Below are 20215 nucleotides of genomic sequence, written 5' to 3' on the forward strand. Positions count from 1 at the left end.
AATACACAGTCTTAATGTGCAATATAATATATAAAACAGCAATCACTTAATGGATCATTTTCATTTCAGTGATTTATTGAACTGACCGAGATCAACACACTTCACAGTAGGTACTTTGCATTAGTCATTGTTATACTTCTGCTGGGAGAAATGAAAAGCATGAATTTATCAAATAATGTGAAAACATGAGTGTTTTCATGCTACAGTGAACATTGTATTATATGAGCATTCATGTCAGTGACCTTTTAAGAGTAACACTTCCGTTAGTGACATACAGCAGTGTCACTCATGGAACGATGAGCGAGAAAATACGTTTTTATTTTTTTTCCTGTTCCCAGGCATTGCACAACCATTTTAAGAAATAAAAAAAAATGCCTTTTTATAACAAACTGATTTTAAAGAATTTTCAAATGATGAGTTCTATATTTGAAATAAACAATAAAAAATGCTGGGATAAAAACAGCCCAGTGCTGGGTAAATATTGAAGTGAAGTGTCGTGTGGCCAAGTATGGTGACCCATACTCAGAATTTGTGCTCTGCATTTAACTGATCCAAGTGCACACACACAGTAGTGAAGTTGCACACTGTGAACACACACCCGGAGCAGTGGGCAGCCAATTGAAGCGGTGGTATTGAAGATGGAGAGAGAGCACTGGTTATTCACTCCCCCCACGACAATTCCTGCCGGACCTGAGACTCGAACCTGCGACCTTCGGGTTACAAGTCCGACTCTCTATACATTAGGACTGCCCCATGGACAAAACACATGCTGAGTTGTTTTCAACCAACAGTTGGGTTAAATGTTTAACCCAACCTTCTGGGCAGTAACCCAACTGCTGGGTCTAAACAACCCAGTCGCTGGGTTCATCCGTATTTTACTTAGCACTGGGTTGTATTTTTTAGAGTGTACTAAAGTATTTTGTTAGACTTGCGCTTTTGATTGTTTTACTGCCAAATTCTTGACTGATAGTGTAATTCATGCTTTATGTAATGTAACCTTGTTGTTAATTGCAACAATGCTGCTGCTGCAAGAGTTAAAAGTAATGATTTAGTTTAAACCCTTTGTATCAATATTTCTCTAAAGATAAGCTCGAAATGAGAAGCAAGGAAAGTTGTCAGAAAATAATTTAAATTTAAAACAATCTTTCTTCTTCATTATAACTCAGAAGGATTACTTCTACAACACATACTGTAAATAAGGGAAAATATCTGAACTATGTCAACCAGTGACTTCAGTCTTTGGCCTAACAACCACTTATGTAATAACACATAATTTCACATTACCATGACACATGAAATCAATTAGTGTCAAATATTTACAATATAATAAACAACTGAATAATAATTTCTGCTCATCAGACTCTAACAAATATCAGTAGTGCTATAAATAAAGAAACAATTAAAAACTTCTAGGAACATTTTCTTCACAACTAAAGCAGCGTGTGGCTATTTAAGCTGTCAAAGCTTTAATTCTATGTCAAACAAAGGTACTGAAACTGGTTTTAATATTAGTGTAGAAAAGTGGTAGCCTGATTCAGTTGAAATATGTACAGTACACTGGCTGGGAGGACCAGCCGTTCCCATGATGCCATGCAGTACCACTCAGGCATCTATACCCGTGCTGACAAGCAGTTCGTAGGCAGGGTCATGACCTCTGCGGCAAAGGACCACACACGCACACAGCAGCCCAAGCATCTGTGCAGAGAACAGGAAACAATGGTCAAAACATACAGTTACACTGAGGATGATGACAGGAAAGATTATGAGAACATATTTCAAATATTCTGCATTATCTGTTAACATCAAGAAGGTTATGTATGGTTGATATCATTTATCAACAACAGCAGGATCTCGCTTTTTAATGCTGTTTAAAGTGCATTAATACTGCATATATTTTCTGATGAAGGACGACAGTGAAAAAAGATTCTCCCTGATTTTCTCAGTGCATTGTGGGAAGTTTTTTTTGGGGGAGCGAACATTCCAGTGCAGTGGAAGCATTTTGTGATTAAGAAAGTGAGCTAGGGCGTTGATTGAGACACACCCTCTATATTCCTATACCTCCTCTTTGAAAATAATTACTGGATTGGTGAGAAGGAGGAGCGTCTCGCTGCAGCCTACAAGATCCAGGGGGCGTGGTTGGATCCAGATCCAACTCCTCCCACCTTACATATACCTAAACCTACCCATCTCCACCCCCTGATCCCTAAACCCAACCCATCTCCACCCCCTAGATGCAGATCCAACCACGCCCCCTGGATCTTGTGGACTGCAGCGAGCCCTACTTGGTGAGAAGGGTCATTTGCCATCATTTCCAAGATGCTAATAAGCACAGCAGTTTTTAAAATATACATATCTGGTATCAAGAAATCACAAGGGGAGACATGTAAAAAGGAAGTGGTTAAATAAATATAAGCGATTTCTGAGAAGACAATAATACCTATCTAAATTACATTATTTATTGTAATTTTACATGCTATATTTAAGGGTGGTTGCCTCCGCAAAGTGCATTAAAATATTTTAATGCACGGCTAGCAGTTGATTATCCCGCTTATTCCATGGTCATTTGGTCATGTGCCAAGTTGTATTGCTGTTTGCAGTGCAATATTTGACCGATTGGGTAAAAAAAATGACAGACAGAGATGAAATAGTGCGGTAAGACCATTTATTTGAATTAATTATAGCATGTATTTCAATTAATTATCGATGATCGATTGAGAGAGAGAGAGAGAGAGTATGATAGCTTCATTTCCAGCGATATCATCGACCTGATTGCAAAGACACTATTTAAACTTATTGACACATTATTTTCCTTTTTTGATATTGTGCAGTGCTTTGACACGATTTGCATTGTAAAAAGCGCTATATAAGTAAAGGTGACTTGACTTGACATCAAAAACAGCGATTTTATCACCTCGTTGCTGGGGAATATAATGTAGCGATCTAGTGTCTAGTATCTAGTATCGCGGGAAGCGTTGACAACAAGTTTATGTACGTGTGCAGCAGAATCTACGATCTCTCTCTCTCCGTGTGCGCGCGCGCGAGTAATGCGTGCTGGTTAGTGTGCATCAATTAAAGCAGCGCATTAATATGGAACGGTGATTCAACTGACTTAGAACTACATGTGCATTAAACGGTTATACTGCATACCTGCCAGCCAATCAGAATCCAGTATTTAGACAGACCATGGAATAAGTATCTTTATTACATTGTATCTTTATACTTTATTTTTCTTGACTTTTATGTCTGGCCAGGAGGAACAACCAGTGTCAAAGACAGTTGCAACTGTTAATATTGTTGGGATAAATGTATCTTCAAAAGAATATTTAAAACTCATTTGTTGTATTTCCCCTAACCTTATTCACATTATTAAAAATGAGAAGATGTAGACCCTATGATTAGTTCTCTTGCGATTCTTACTGTTGGTGGTCTTTACATCAGGGATAAAAAAACAATAATAACTTTAATATTCGAAATATCATGTAATCATGATAATCCTTCTCCAGACACTTTTCAGATAAAAATACATATGTAATTCTAATTAATTGTAAGTGCAACTCACTTTAAAATAATAAATCATTATGATCCATGTAATGACTTTTGGTTACAGAAGTGTTTTGTTGTTTTGTAAAGAGGAGTCAGAAACATGCTTACATTTCTGATTTTTCAGTTGTACTAATGCAAAATTATTTTGGACCCACGTTTCATTGTTTATTTTTTTTTATTTGTTTTAAAAGTTTGTTACAATAACTCATAAGATCTTGTGAACGAACTACCATCCAGACGAGTGGTGCTCAGTACAGATCCAAATGGGCCAAAGGGGTGGACTACTGCAGACCTAATGTGTGGAGCTTGTTCTAGTTATGTTTAGAAACCAGGTTACGGTATAAGAGTTGGACCTTCAAGCTACACCAATAACATCCAGAGAGGGGAAGCTGGATCTCAAGCTCCATCCATTGGCTCTGCAGCGAGCACTTTTTCTAATGAAGTGTAATATACAATGTTCGGAAGTGGTAAATTCAAATCAAGTATTCACACCTACTTTGTCTGGAATGCAGCATGATATTTCCTAACATTCACTGTTGTCTGAGCATAGGCTGCGCTGTATATCAGACTGCTATTCTGGTACCATGAAAAGTTGGTTCCGACATTTCAGTTCTCTGTTATAATGTTTTCTATTTTCATGTCTCGCAAATCCCCACGTGTCATATACAAAACCAGAAGTGGTGGCATCTAGCGTCTCTGTTATCTTTATGTTGCTAAGCCAATTGTTTCGTATTCCAATGGACTAGTTATATCTTAGCATAAACTTTAATTTAATATCCAGGTAATATTAGAAAATAATTTAAATTCAAATCAATCATTCATGTCCACGTATTTCTTTACTGGTTGAGCAGCCAAGTAATTACTATGATTTGGCTATTTCGAAGTAAAACGTTTTATGTGCTGTTTCTGTTGTTTTACATTTCCCGTATTTACTGTTAAAATCATATAGACCACTGCTTAAGTGACAAATGACCTCTCCATCTGAGTGTATGACTGTGGTTGACCCCCACCGCAAATGACTTTTTACCTGTATGGCAGCGAACGTTAATGCTGCCAGTATGACGTACAGCATAATGTCCTTGAGTTTCTTTACTACAAGAACTTCACAGCCCTGTAACAAGAAGTTCAGTTAGACTATCATTTAATAGTTTTGGACTGCAGGTCTGTAGAATGTGCGTGAGGCTGTTACCTCTGGGTAGAGGTCTCCAGGTCGCATTAACGTCCCAGTGCAATTACTGATGGTGGGCTTGCAGCAGCTCACGGGAACACTGTTATTTCTGGATTCAATAAACCAGTGAGTGTTCATCCAATCAGAGTAGTTATGAATGCCACAACAGTGGAGCTAAAAGTGAAAGATTGCAAAAAGAGAAGCTTAGAGAAATGGAAAAATGGTGGAAAAAGAGACAAAGGAACTAATGGTCTTACCTGTCTCTGGACATAGTCGATGGCCCTACTGGGAGCGTCTGTGTTGGTGCCTTTATATTCATTATATACTTTCTGAATAGAGTGATTCACCACAGCCTCGACCTTTTAGAGAAAAAGAAAAGACTTTTCAATGTTTTATCAATGACACTTTCAAACTACTTACATGCACATGTACATGTTATTTAATTATTTCCAACCTTGGCTCTGTAAATGTAGCCTAGCACCACTACAACCACTTCTGTGGCAAACACCAGAAGCAACACTGCTGAGAACTGCAGAAAAATTAGACAAGAACAATCAGGAAAGATTCTGAATGAAAAATCATCAAAGCTATGTATGTGAAAATCGGGGTAATAGATTCTAGTTTACCGTGACCAGGCCACAGCGGCTTTCTCGAATGGTGGCACAGCATCCAATGAAACCAATGACAAAAAGAAGCGTGCCCACAGCAATTATCACCATGGCTGGGATGAAAGTGTAGATATCCTCAAAAAAATGATCATAATCATCATACGTTATGAAAACATAGGCCCCAATGTAGCACAGTATACCTGCGGCAGCCTGGGAAGGGTGCAACAGAAATATTGTTAGTTGTTGTGAAATTGTAAAAACTCCCATTGGTCGTATATCAAAATGGAATCTTTTATAAACACATGAGTAAAACATCTCCTTTTTTTTGTTTCATGGTTGTAATGTTATTTAATATATCAAATCAGACATCATTTTAAGCTGTTTTATTTCTCATAAAATTAAAATGTGAAAAAGGTAGAATTTAAAATGTATTATTGACATTCTGTCCATGTGTATCTTATTAAAACTGTCAAAATTAAAAGCTGTGCATTGTGATATTAACAGTGTTTTAGGCCTTTATTATTCATCACAAGCCACGTTACAATTATTTAGGTATTATGACTGTAACAATCATATAGTTCCAGTTTCATTATAGATATAAATGTAATTGTCATGTTTGATGACTGCTAATATCTTAATGTTATTGGAGGCAATAGCTTAACAGTTTTCAGAATAAATGAAACAAAACCCAGAACAAAAATCAAAAGTGTTAGGATCCCTAAATCCCTATAGCTACAACGATATTGAGAACTGTCTTGATTTTCTTTCTTTCTATTGTTATTCTTATTTTATGGATAGATTTGATTATATGTGGATTTTATATTAGCCTACATCCAGGCTATGCAAAGCTAAAACCAGCGTTTTCTTTAGGCCTATATAATGTGTGTATTAGCCTATATTATGTTTGACATTCGCTACTTTAACCAAATAGCCTACAGTAGCTAGTGCTGAGGCGTGACACATGGGGACAAAATAGACTAAACCAATGTGCAATGTTGCGCTTGTATTCATTAAGTCATGCATTCAGTCAAAATAATATTAGATTTCTGTCTATTCAAAGCTTATCGATTACGTGTAAACAACTGCTCGTTCGTTGTAGCTCGTGCATCCCTGCAGAGCTATGCCATAATGCCGCTAACCGCTGAATCCATCCCAGCTATTATAGACAACTTACCCAAAAAATCAGATTTAGGAAGACTAAGACCGTCTTCGAAGAAATAACACCACACTGTCCCATGATCACGCCGAGGCTAGGCTATATATTTTAATCCAAGGAAAGGAATTCACGTTAATAGCAGATGCATATCGTGCGATTGTCAGGCTCCGCAAGTCAACAGAGCATCCAACTGGACAACACCAGCCACGTGTCCCACTGACCTCAATATCACGACCCGCGATGTTTGTTTTCTGAATCTGAACGACAGCCCAGTGAGTATTTTAGACATCATCTACTGTCTACTGCTCTTAAGAAACTGCACCAGTTTGTGTTCCTTCAAATCTGATCCACTTTGAAAATTATTATAAATGTGTGAAATCATGAACAGTGGTTCTAAAGACCCAGGAAAATAGGCTTTGCAAATCCATCTTAACATTTTCTCACCTCTTATGCAAAATAAATAGTTGTGGGTAGTAAAGTTTGATGAAAGTGATGATCATTAAAATGGCTGATATTTTTGAGTCACATAAATAAAATTTGTGTCATATACGGTGTTATACTCTATTATGTGAAAGCAGAAGACAAAACTTATTATTATGAATAAAATGAATAAATAAATAAATCCAGGCTTCTTACAGGACATTTATGAACACAACCTCTCTTCAGTTCAAAGGTCAAAGAGAACTAGTCAAAATGAATTGTTGTTATTTATGTAGGTTATATAAATTTAAAGACAAGAATGTAGTGTTGTGTTGACTAAATCAACACAAAGACACTTGTATTGTCTAAGCTAATGAAATTAATTTATATAGAGCAACAGTATTTGGTATTTGATATTTAGGTACTCTTTGCACAACATGTTTGAACAAGAATTATATTCATTTCTTAGGGCAAGACAAAAATATGCTAACAAACAATGTATCAGTTTTTTACCTTGAGTATACAAAGTCTTTCTGTGTCATGTATTTTAGTTCTTAGACATTAGCGTTTTCATGGTTTGTCATTGTAACTTTTGAAAAAGGTCGAGATTTGTTTGAAATAAATGTTAAATCTTTCTTCCTCCCAGATGAGTGTATTGGTGAGGTTTGTCTTGCATATGTTTGCTGTGTTGTTTGTAAAAATGTAAATTTGCTCAAAACAGCATGTTTTCCCTTAGCTGGGCTTTGGTTCACTTTTAAGTTTATGTTGTTTTGTTTTTCCCACCTGTGTCTTGAATTTCCTTCTTATGTTTTCTTATACATACAATATATAACAGTGTAAAGTTTCCAGTTTTCATAAAACACTTATCATTACCATCTGAAAGCTATATGAAATCTCACTTGAAAGCACCAAGACGAGTAACCATTCACTGCATTTCTAAATCCTAAACACTCACTCACCTGCTATTGAGTTAAAAAAAATACTTCCACTGAGTGTAGAAATTTAGATTAAAAAAACATGACACTTTTAACATTGTAGTTGCATGCAGGAGCAACTGACTTCACTAAATTGCTCTTTATTTAATACAAATTATTGAAAAAATAATACAATCCTGGACATCTTCTAAAAACGTGTTGCATTTCTTGTGACATGGAGGTGGTTAATAGGTTTAGTTAAGAAACAAATTACAGCTGATGAAATAGCAATTGCATGTGAATGAAACACTTCGAAGATCTCAGCCGTTGGCAGTCATCATTTTTTATTGTCTTGGATGTAGCTGCCTAATATCTTCATTAATATTGCAGTCTCCTAGAACGAACCAAAAACAGTTCTCATAAATCAATTGTCCATTATACTCAATCACTGACAATGTTATATTGATTACGTATATATGGTTGATAAAAATTCAGAATTGCGCTAATTAGCCTACATTTTAAGCCAAACTAATTAATTAAAATCACATTTTTATGAAAAGTAATTACAACAGAAGAATATACTCTCTCATATTAACTTCAGACTAGAAGAGAAACTACTTCAAAAAGAACCGAAAATGCAGACTCGGTTCTTACCGGAACTTCAGGGCGGATCTCCGGGGAGTCGAGGTGTGTTTGAAGCGCGATCCTCAGCATCTCCTGGTAGAGGTCCTCGGGCTCGACCTGCTGGCGATTCAGTGCAGCCTCGATGGCTTTCATCGTGGAGTCATCCTCGGTCGGCAACTGTCCGCTGTCCACAACACTTTTCTTCCCCATAAAATGACCTTAAGTGCCAAACCACATTTCTGTTCTAGGTACAAGTCACGTTATATGCAGCACAATAATAAGTCGTGTATGCATCTCACCTGTTGCCCATAAATTTCCTCTCGGGTTAACTTTAATCTTTGCAACTTTGTTTCTTAGTTCAGTCAAGTCAAGGCTCACTGAGGACGCTATTGAAATGTAAAAAGAGAACAGCACAAGGTATGTGAGGAATCCACAGTGACAAAAACTGGCTACACTTAAACTGGACATTTCTAAACGCTGTTGGTGTCTCTCTCTCAAGGCGCGTACATCTATTACGACTGGAGGCGTCAGATGATGGTTTTATATGGCGCGGATGGGAGGGCTGGATGGGTGTCGTGTAGTAATGACTTCTAGCGAGCAGTAACAGTCATGTGCGACGTTGTCAATCACTGCAAATGAGGCGCGTGTTGGGAATACGAGGGAAACTATGGAAAAGTAATTATCACTTGCCAAATTTCCCTGAACTGCAGCACTAAGTTCAGCACCATGGACAACACTCACATCACATGCTGCTATAGCGGAGGGACTGCGGTGATATTTGGCTTCCTAAAGGCTTTCACATGCTTTAACAATGTCATACTGAGTAAAACAATAAAATAATAAAAAAAAACAGTTATCCAGCCTTGTAGGTTTTTATTATTTTTGTTATAATTTCCTTACTCCTCATTCTCAGTGTGCTTAACTTCAAAAACAATGCCACAGTGAAATCATATTTTAATACAAGAATAATTAATTAGCTAATTTATTAAGTGGTCATGTTGTACATATGTTATTTTTGGTTGCGTTCATGTGAAACTTCCAATACAAATTCAACAGATTGCTTTTTGTAATTAATACAGTTGATCTGTTCTTGGCATTATGATCCACACTGAAATTAAATGGAGTAAAAAAATCTTTCATTTGCTGTTTTCCAAGAAACAGCAAGAATTTAACAGGAAATTTTGAAAGTGCCTTGTAATATGTACTTAGGCTACAATAGTATAACAGTAAAATATATTTTTGCTGGGTTGGTGTCATTATACATTTAAGTACTGAGTAATGTTAATTAACTACATGTACTTACTATATAGGTTTAGCCTTAGGATTAGGCTTACTTGCATGTAATCATGCATAATTATTTGCTATTAAAATAGTAAGTGCATGTAACACGTGTAACAAGGACACCTTAAAATAAAGTGTTACCACAAACCCTAGTCCCATTAAGTGCATGTTGTTACTTAATGTCACCTTAAAATTGTCACGACCGTCAAAAGATCAGGAAGCAGTAGCGAGGGAAACGAGTGCTTTATTAAAAGCCAGACAGAAATACAGGTGGAAACACAGGATGATGGTGAGTGACGCAGGAACCTTGATGGACACACAGATGACCGAAGTGATGAGAGAGTCCGTGAGAGCTGAGTGATCCGGAACAGCGAACGCCAACAGGAACGGGAAACAGGTGACCACACGGGAAGACATGAACAACGATCTGGCAACGGATAGAAGAACTGGTGAGTATATGTAGCTGAGATGATGAGCTGCAGCAGGTGCTGCAAACGAGACACAGCCGAGACAAATCAGCGGTGATGGGCAGGTCACGCCCACACGCACCTACACACAAACATGACAACACTGACACGAGACGAGGAGAAAGCAATGGATTAGTGAACCGTGACAGTACCCCTCCCCCTAGGAGCGCCTCCTGGCGCTCCCAGGTTCGCTTACCTGTCGATTGTAATCATCGATGAGAGAGTGATCCAGTATGTCTCTCGCAGGCACCCAACTTCTCTCCTCCGGACCGTAACCCTCCCAGTCCACCAAGTCCCCTCCGTCTAGAGTCCAGAATACGGTTGACCGAAAATGTGGGTTCCCCGTCTACGAGTCGCGGCGGGGGGGGGGGGGGGGGGGAACCGGGGCTGGCGGATTAATGGGGGAGTGAAACACGGGTTTAATTTTGGATACGTGAAAGACGGAATGAATCCTCCTGTACACCGGAGGGAGGTTGAGGCGGACTGCCACCGGACTAATGATCTTGGTGACAGTGAACGGGCCAATGAATTTGGGAGCAAGTTTATTAGAAACGGAGCGGAGAGGAATGTTCTTGGTAGAAAGCCACACTTTTTGACCAACGACGTAAACGGGAGGCTTAGACCGGTGGCGATCGTCTTTAGCCTTGGTGCGCGCCCTCACTTGGAGTAGAGTCTCACGGGCTCTAGTCCAAGTGCGGTGACACCTCTGGACAAAGGCGTGAGCGGAGGGGACCGCAACTTCGGATTCCGTACTGGGAAAAATGGGTGGCTGGTAACCTAAACTACATTCAAACGGAGATTGGCCCGTGGACGACACTGGTAATGCATTGTGGGCGTACTCCACCATTGACAGTTGTTGGCTCCAGGAGGAAGGATTCTTGGAGACCAAACATCGCAACACCCTTTCCAAATCTTGGTTGGCTCTCTCGGTTTGGCCATTGCTCTGGGGATGAAACCCTGAGGACAGACTGACAGTCGCTCCCAGCAACTTACAGAATTCTCGCCAAAATTTGGACACAAACTGGGGTCCCCTGTCGGAAACCACGTCTATCGGGAGGCCATGTAAGCGAAAGACGTGGTTTACGACGGTCAACGCTGTCTCCTTGGCTGAGGGTAATTTGGGCAAGGGAATGAAATGGGCCGCCTTCGAGAACCGATCCACCACGGTCAAAACGACCGTGTTGCCCTGGGAGGGCGGGAGGGCGGTAATAAAATCTAGCGCAATATGGGACCAGGGTCTCGAAGGGACAGGCAGCGGTTGAAGTAGCCCATCTGGGGGTCGATTGGAAATCTTACCAGTGGCACAAACCGAGCAAGCCAAAACAAAACTGCGAATGTCGCGAGCCATAAGTGGCCACCAGAATCGTTGCTTGACCAAAAAATTGGTGCGATTGACTCCTGGATGACAAGCCACGTTGGAACAATGTCCCCACTGAATAACGTTGGACCGTAATCCCTCCGGCACGAATAACCGATTCGGTGGGCACCCGGACGGAGGCGTTACCCCTTCTAAGGCCGTTCTGACCTTCGATTCGATCTCCCATGTGAGTGTGGAGACAAAAAGGTTCTCTGGTAAAATGCACTCGGGAGTGGACGGGCGTTCGGAGCGATCAAAAATACGCGATAAAGAGTCAGGTTTGATGTTCTTAGAACCCGGGCGGTACGAGAGGGAAAAATCAAAACGACCGAAAAAAAGTGCCCACCGAGCCTGCCTGGAGTTCAATCTTTTGGCAGTTCTGATATATTCCAGATTCTTGTGGTCGGTCCAGACGATAAACGGTACCCCTGACCCTTCTAACCAGTGACGCCATTCCTCCAACGCTAACTTGACTGCCAACAACTCCCTGTTACCAATGTCGTAATTATGTTCGGCAGGTGATAAGCGATGGGAACAAAACGCGCAGGGATGCATCTTGTCGTCTGCAGAAGAACGCTGGGAAAGCACTGCGCCTACCCCCACCTCCGATGCGTCGACCTCCACCACAAACTGACGTGAGGAATCAGGGGCTATGAGGATAGGGGCTGAAACAAAGAGGCCCTTCAGTTTGGTAAACACAGCCTCGGCTGTGTTAGACCACCTGAACGTAGTTCTGGGGGAGGTCAAGGCAGTCAGAGGCGCGGCTAGTTGGCTGAAATTGCGAATAAAACGCCGGTAGAAATTGGCGAACCCCAGAAACCTCTGTAGGGCCTTACGGGAATCTGGACTTGGCCAATCCACCACAGCCTTAACCTTTTCAGGATCCATGCACACTCCCTCAGACGAGACAATGTACCCTAGAAAAGGAACGGACTGTGCATGAAAAGCGCATTTCTCCGCTTTGACAAAAAGCCCATTCTCTAGCAACCTCTGAAGCACTCGCCGGACGTGCTGCACATGTTCCTGGAGAGAAGAAGAAAAAAAATCAATATGTCATCCAGGTAGACATATATGAATTGATCGACCATATCTCGCAGCACGTCATTGACGAGTGCTTGGAAGACCGCCGGGGAGTTGGAAAGCCCGAAGGGCATGACCAAATATTCAAAGTGCCCCCTGGGGGTGTTAAAGGCAGTCTTCCACTCATCCCCCTTCCTTATGCGAACCAAATGATAGGCATTGCGTAAATCCAGTTTTGTGAAAATAGACGCTCCCTGCAACCTCTCGAAGGCTGAAGACATCAACGGCAAAGGATAAGTATTCTTTACTGTGATGTTATTCAACCCCCGGTAGTCAATACAAGGACGCAGAGACCCGTCCTTCTTCCCCACAAAAAAGAATCCGGCCCCCGCTGGAGAAGAGGAAGGGCGGATGAACTTGGATGCTAGAGAATCAGAAATATATTTCTCCATAGCCTCCCTCTCTGGTACAGAAAGCGAATATAACTTGCCTTTCGGCGGAGACGTACCTGGCAGTAAATCTATAGCACAGTCGTAAGGACGATGCGGAGGAAGAGAAGCTGCTCGAGACTTACTGAACACTTCCCTCAGGTCCTGGTACTCTGCGGGCACGTTAGACAAATCCACCGCTTCCTCCTGAAAAACAGAAACAGAAATCGATGGATATGCAGACATAAGACAGGACTCATAACAATTAGTGCTCCAAGCTATAATGGATCTCTGCTGCCAGTCTATTCTCGGATTGTGACGGATGAGCCAGGGGTGACCGAGGACAACCGGTGCGAGGGGGGAGTCCATGATCAAAAATGAGATGGTTTCGGTGTGATTGCCTGACGTGATGAGGGTGACGGGTCCAGAGGTAAACGAAATGGTGGTTAATGCATGGCCGTTGAGGGCGTGAACGGAGATCTTGTGAGTGAGTGGTTTGATGGGGATCTGGAGTTCAAGTGCAAAAGTATGGTCCAAGAAATTACCCTCCGCCCCAGAGTCCAGTAGTGCCTGACAGTCCAGTGAATGTGTAGTCCATCTCAGTTTCACCGGAAGGAGGGTCGATGAAGGTGATGAGGTCATTTCGGCGGAGATTCCACCCGATAGTAGCCCGCCTCCTCCACAGTATAGGCAGAGGCTTTGGGATCTCCGCCTTCTCCTCTCCTCCCGGGAAAGCCGAGCCCGCCCTACCTGCATGGGTTCGTGATCGTAGGTGGGGCTGACCACGTCCCCGTCGCTGAACCGCGGACTCGCCGCTCTTCCAGGGGCTCGGCTGGCAGGGGCGCGTTGCTCCGCTCTATTGAGCCGTGCGTCAACCCTAAGTGCCAGCTCAACGAGCCCATTGAGAGTAGTGGGGAGGTCGAGGACGTAGATCTCCCTTTGGATGCGGTCAGCCAGCCCATGCAGGAACATGTCCCACTGTGCCTCCTCGTTCCAGCGACACTCTGCCGCCAGGGTCCGGAACTCGATGGAATAATCCGAAACTGATGTCTCACCCTGACGGAGATCGGCGAGCATCCTGGCCGCCTCCCTCCCAGCGACGGCACGATCGAATACTCGCTTCATTTCTTCAGATATTGCCTGGAACGAGGCGCAGCATGGATCCTGGTTCTCCCGCACCGCAGTCCCCCATAATGCCGCTCTTCCAGTCAGTAGCGTCAGCACAATCTCCGCGGTTGCAGAGCAAAGTGCATGGAGCACCGAGTCAGAAAGGCTCTACAGTATCTAGGCTCTCCTGAATAGAGCTCGGGAACAGGTAGACGCGGCTCTGACTGGAAAAGGGTCTCAGGTGGGGTAGGAGGAGCCGGCGGCGTGGGTGGCCCCGTGGGAGCTCGCAGATGTTGGACTTGCTGGGTGATCTCGGACACCTGCGCCACTAGAGCCTGAATAGCACGGCCCGTGTTATTCAGACTCGCCTCCTGTGAATCCATCCTGTGAGTGCTTAATCTGATAAACTCCTCCCCGGAGTTGGATGACGCCCTCGCTGCTTCCATAGCGAAGGCCAGATCGTTCTGTCACGACCGTCAAAAGATCAGGAAGCAGTAGCGAGGGAAACGAGTGCTTTATTAAAAGCCAGACAGAAATACAGGTGGAAACACAGGATGATGGTGAGTGACGCAGGAACCTTGATGGACACACAGATGACCGAAGTGATGAGAGAGTCCGTGAGAGCTGAGTGATCCGGAACAGCGAACGCCAACAGGAACGGGAAACAGGTGACCACACGGGAAGACATGAACAACGATCTGGCAACGGATAGAAGAATATATGTAGCTGAGATGATGAGCTGCAGCAGGTGCTGCAAACGAGACACAGCCGAGACAAATCAGCGGTGATGGGCAGGTCACGCCCACACGCACCTACACACAAACATGACAACACTGACACGAGACGAGGAGAAAGCAATGGATTAGTGAACCGTGACAAAAATAAAATAACCAAAGACTTTTTTTTTCTTTTTTTCTTGTAGAACATTCACTTATGATTTTTTTATTGTTATTTAGAACTTAAAAAATATATAATTGTTTGCAGTGCATTGATATGTTTGGTAAATACAAAAAGGTCAGGTTCAAAGGTCATGTTTATGAGTCAAATCACACAATATGGCAAACTGTCAGCACTTGCCAGATATGACATCATGAAATTGACTGTAATGCCTTCTACACACCTATAATGCTTTTAATTATATTATGATTTGCATTCATTTTACAGTCATGTTCATTTAGAATCAATGGCATGCCTTACTCTCAGAATAATTCTATCTTAAACATTATACAAGGAAATCAACTTTGAGAACAGAAAGATTTGTATCAGCTTGTCCTCATCTTGTTTTTCTCCTCTCTGGAAATCAATGGGTTTCCCTTTGGGGAGTGTTTCCTCCACAGTTTCCAGGTGGGGCAGGAGGGGGTGAGGACGTGGAGTGAACTTACGAAGAGCTGAAGGTGAAAATGCAATCCATTACCACTAGTGACACCTCTTTTCCCTGTGGCCTGACATCCTGAGGCCCTAATGGTGTGACTGCAGTGAACAAGGATTCAGCTCGACTCTGCAGTCTGAAACAAATGGGCCAGTGACTCACAAGGGACACGGCATGCCATAAAACTCAGATGTGTGGAAGCAGATGATGGCTGAATAATGCTGAGAATTTAAAGGTGCTAACCTTCCCCTGCTTCACAACTTTCTTTATGATAACCCACATAAGAACTAAGCTGTAGTAAGTAAAGTGCAGAGAGAGTGTAAACCTCAACCTGTCCTTACTCTCACCCCTGTCATTTACACACCTTTTAAAGTGTGAAAACAGAATGCAGAATGATTCATGTTTTGTAACGCTGAATGTGATAAACACAATCTAATTATCACTTTGCATTAGTGTTTGAACTTTTTTAATAAGATGCCAAGGACAGAATATGTATCTTGTGTTTTGACAGGATAAATTTAAGCAACAGAGGCAGATCAAATCATTTTCAGAGAAATGCTTTTAGACAGCTAAATGGTGAAAAAAAAAGTGGGAAAAATGTGAGACTATTAACATGAAAGGTTCTGATCTACAAAGTAGAAAGACGTCACACCATACACTTGTCACTTCAGAAAACTGCATCAATTAAATGTAATTGATAACTCAACCTTTTAAGAGCGAAGCTACTTTTATCACACCATTCATCTTGTTTTAGTTCTGTACACTGGAATAATAGCAATTAATGTGTGGTATGGTGGCTCAGTAGGTAGCACTGTCACCTCACAGCAAGAAGGTCCACGGGTTGAGTCCTGGATGATCCAGGAAGTCTTTCTGTGTAACCTGCATGTTGTTTGCCATCACAGTGCACATATTTTATACATTTAAAATAAATGAATAATTATGTTGAATTAAATAATGGACTATTCTTTTGACAATATCAAACTTATCAGCATGATAAATGGTTGTTTCTACAGGCAAGTCATATTTCTTATGTGGTCACCATTTAGAAACTTCCCTTGTTGTTACGTTCCCAGTTAGTCTAGAGTTAGGGGAACACGTAACAGAATAAAAAGGTGATGTGTGGAGGCAGCAAGGTTCAATTCCCAACCCCGGTGCTTTAACAAATGCAAACAATCAACTCAATATCAAGAAACAAGTTCTTTTATTTTAAAGTTATGGGAGGATTTTGAAGCTCCAAGAGGGGGCAAGGCCAAAATAACAAACATAAAACCTCTAACTATTTGGGAGAAACTAAGCTAAAACAAAGAAAAGGAAACAAAAATGCAATAACAAATACACTAACTCCCTAACTAGCATAAACAGGAGAAAATCAAGATACAAAGAAAATGGCACCCACCTCTCTACGAACATATTCCCCATAAATTAACAAACTTCATAAATAACAATAACAAAAGAAAATACGAACAGATAATAACTTCCAAACCAAACTTCTTGTCGTAGGCCCCAGTCACCACAAGAGTGTTAACACAATAATACTAGAAAGAAATCAATCAACAAAATATAAAACAAAACAACTAATAAATCTTGTTGGGTTGAGAATAGAAGCCTCACAACACAGCCTCCACACACACCCTGTGCACTGCAATGGGGCAGCTTAAATCCTCACATTTTCCCCTCTTCCTGCAATCACATCAGATCACCAATCATTGGAATCAAGTGGCAGCCATTACCTCCTACTTATGGGAAGGGGGAGAGAGAGAAAAACAGGGAGAAAAACAAAACAAAACACGTCCTTGGACGTAACACTTGTGCTATCATTGACTTTAAAAAGTGTGTCTTTAAACAGCTTCTACACTGGATTGCCCTTTGTGAGATTTATGATTTATATAGATAATGACATTCCTCAGTGAACCGGGAGGTGTACCTCACACTTTATTTATTAATAGATTCTTCATAGTGTTTACATTTTCTCACCTTTCATTGTGAGAATGTAGGCTTAAACTTTGGATTTGAATTGTGTTAGAGACAGGGACAAAAAATAGAAATTAATTTAGTGACCTTGTATAAATGCAAAAATGTATTGCTGTGATTTCAGAAGTAATCAGTGTTGATATATATTTATTTATTTATTTTTCTGTGTGTGTGATGAATCCTTTTACTGCTCATCATGGTTGCATAAATGCTGACCCTGTTTTTTAGTGTTTCACACATTACATTCTTCCCAGGTTGTCCATGAAAGTACCTAAATGTGAGGGTAAGTAATTGATGTCCGTTTAAATTAGAATCTGCTTATACCATGTAAATCCTATACCACCTGTATAAACATAATATACCTCTTCCATTTAAAATCTGATAAAATATTTTTAAGCCTCATCTCAAAAGCGAATGTTTTTAACAGTGCCCAAAAATGGAGACACACACCCATTTCTCTTTTTTATTCAGAAAAAAACTTTTTAAAACATTTAAATGTGTACATAAGGTTGCTACTTGCACTCAATGCAGCAAGAAAACTGTTGTAAAGGGCTTTTTATGTAATAAAGACAACAGTCTTCATGCTTGTTTGACTTTTCAAATGAGGAAAATTAAAACGGTAATTAATCAAAGTATTTCCATCTTTATCAGTCTGTGCTCAGCCTGACAATGCTGAGTAAATATTGCCATACTCAAAATATTTCTCTTTATTATCATGAAATTCTGTTCTAATTTCCTGTAGGGATGTTATACTATGAAGAAATTATTATGATTGTCAAGCACAAACAATTAGGTGAGAGTGACTCAGTAAATTATGAGTAGGTAATTAGTCTTAGTGAGTAGTGTGCGTAATCTCTGGAACAACGGGTCCTGGCCAATTTTTTTAACATCTGTCATTGTTTACAGGTGATTGAAAGTTATTGGTTGCTTTATTGTCTTTATAAAGATACTGTCGTTAGTTTCAGTTTCACAACAACATCAACTGATCTAATAAGAACACTGCATAGTGTAGGTTTGCTCTTAAGAAACACCTTGATGGATGTTTGACAAATGTTTATCAATTTAATTGCTTGGCTGGTTCCCATGACAATATGGGTACATCTTAGAGTCCTGCTAATCTTATCAAAATAATATTTGACACTCCATATGTCACGTTTATAGATAACAGCTAAGTAGGAACATGAGGATTCACACAATAGTCAGTGTGTATTGGTTAACTATAGTCATTGCTTGTCCCAAAAGAGGATCAACTTTTGAGAAAAACAAGAAAAAAGAACACGCTTTGTTTCAATTTCTATCTTCCCTGAGTTCTGACAGCACAAAACAATTTTTTATACCCCCTTCTGAATCAGCCAGACTTCAAAGAAATATGACGACATGCTGCTTGCTCCTGAGGACTGAATCATGACAGAGGTTTGCCTCATGCAAGCAGAACTATGTTTCTTTTTTCTAATATGAAGACTTGGTGTAGCATATCAGTCTTTGTGTTGTTTATGTACATCTGACTGCAGAATATGCAGCCACAACCCGAATTCCGAAAATGTTGGAACATTTTTAAAATTTGAATAAAATTAAAACTTTCAAATCACATGAGCCAATATTTTATTCACAATAGAACATAGATAACATAACAAATGTTTAAACTGAGAAATTTTACAATTTTATGCACAAAATGAGCTGATTTCAAATTTGATGCCTACAGGTCTGAAAAATAGTTGGGACGGGGGCATGTTTACCATGGTGTAGCATCTCCTCTTTTTTTCAAGATAGTTTGAAGACGTCTGGGCATCGAGATTATGAGTTTTGGTGTTGGAATTTGGTCCCATTCTTGCCTGATATAGGTTTCCAGCTGCTGAAGAGTTCGTAGTCATCTTTGACATATTTTTCATTTAATGATGCGCCAAATGTTCTCTATAGGCGAAAGATCTGGACTGCAGGCAGGCCAATTCAGCACTCAGACTCTTCTACTACGAAACCATGCTGTTGTAATAGCTGCAGTATGCGGTTTTGCATTGTCCTGCTGAAATACACGTGATCTGGAGGGGAGCATATGTCACTCCAAAACCTTTATATACCTTTCAGCATTCATAGTGCCTTCCAAAACATGCAAGCTGCCCATACCGTATGCACTTATGCACCCCCATACCATCAGAGATGCTGGCTTTTGAACTGAATGCTGATGACACGCTGGAAGGTCTCCCTCCTCTTTAGTCCGGAGGACACGGTGTCCGTGATTTCCAACAAGAATGTCAAATTTGGACTTGTCTGACCATAGAACACTTTACCACTTTGAAACAGTCTATTTTAAATGAGCTTTGGCCCACAGGACATGACGGCGCTTCTGAGCCATGTTCACATATGGCTTCCTTTTTGCATGATAGAGCTTTAGTTGGCAGTATTCCTGGGCCCATTTAGTAATGTCAATGACAGAATCATGCCGATGAGTGATGCAGTGAATTCCGAGGGCCTGAAGACCACAGGCATCCAACAAAGGTCTTCGGCCTTGTCCCTTATGCACAGAGATTTCTCCAGTTTCTCTGAATTTTTTTATGATGTTATGCACTTTAGATGATGAAATTTGCAAAGCCTTTGCAATCTGATGTTGAGGAACATTGTTTTTAAAGTATTCCACAATCTTTTTATGCACTCTTTCACAGATTGGAGAGCCTCTGCCCATCTTTACTTCTGACCTGATGTCAGTTAACTTAATTAGTTGCTAGATGTTCTCCCAGTTGAATCTTTTCTAAATTTCTTGCATTTTCAGTCCTTTGTTGCCAATTTT

At 40.8% G+C, this 20215-nt stretch overlaps 1 protein-coding gene across 1 annotated transcript; it reads right to left on the reverse strand.

Moving 5' to 3' along the window:
- Positions 1 to 1602: 1602 nt before the first annotated feature.
- Positions 1603 to 6690, reverse strand: LOC306883058 (tetraspanin-3-like; the record flags this gene model as incomplete). The annotated part of the gene is made up of 7 exons (XM_079438129.1): positions 6494 to 6690; positions 5338 to 5529; positions 5166 to 5240; positions 4969 to 5070; positions 4733 to 4885; positions 4571 to 4654; positions 1603 to 1695 (listed from the first exon to the last, which is right to left on the reverse strand). Exons 1-7 carry the CDS (start codon positions 6554 to 6556, stop codon positions 1603 to 1605), a joined length of 762 nt encoding a protein of 253 aa, XP_079294255.1. The 5' UTR covers positions 6557 to 6690.
- Between the last annotated feature and the right edge of the window lie 13525 nt (positions 6691 to 20215).

Source organism: Barbus barbus (genome assembly GCF_936440315.1).
Source record: "Barbus barbus genome assembly, chromosome: 2".
In the NCBI taxonomy this organism is placed as follows: Eukaryota; Metazoa; Chordata; class Actinopteri; order Cypriniformes; family Cyprinidae; genus Barbus; species Barbus barbus.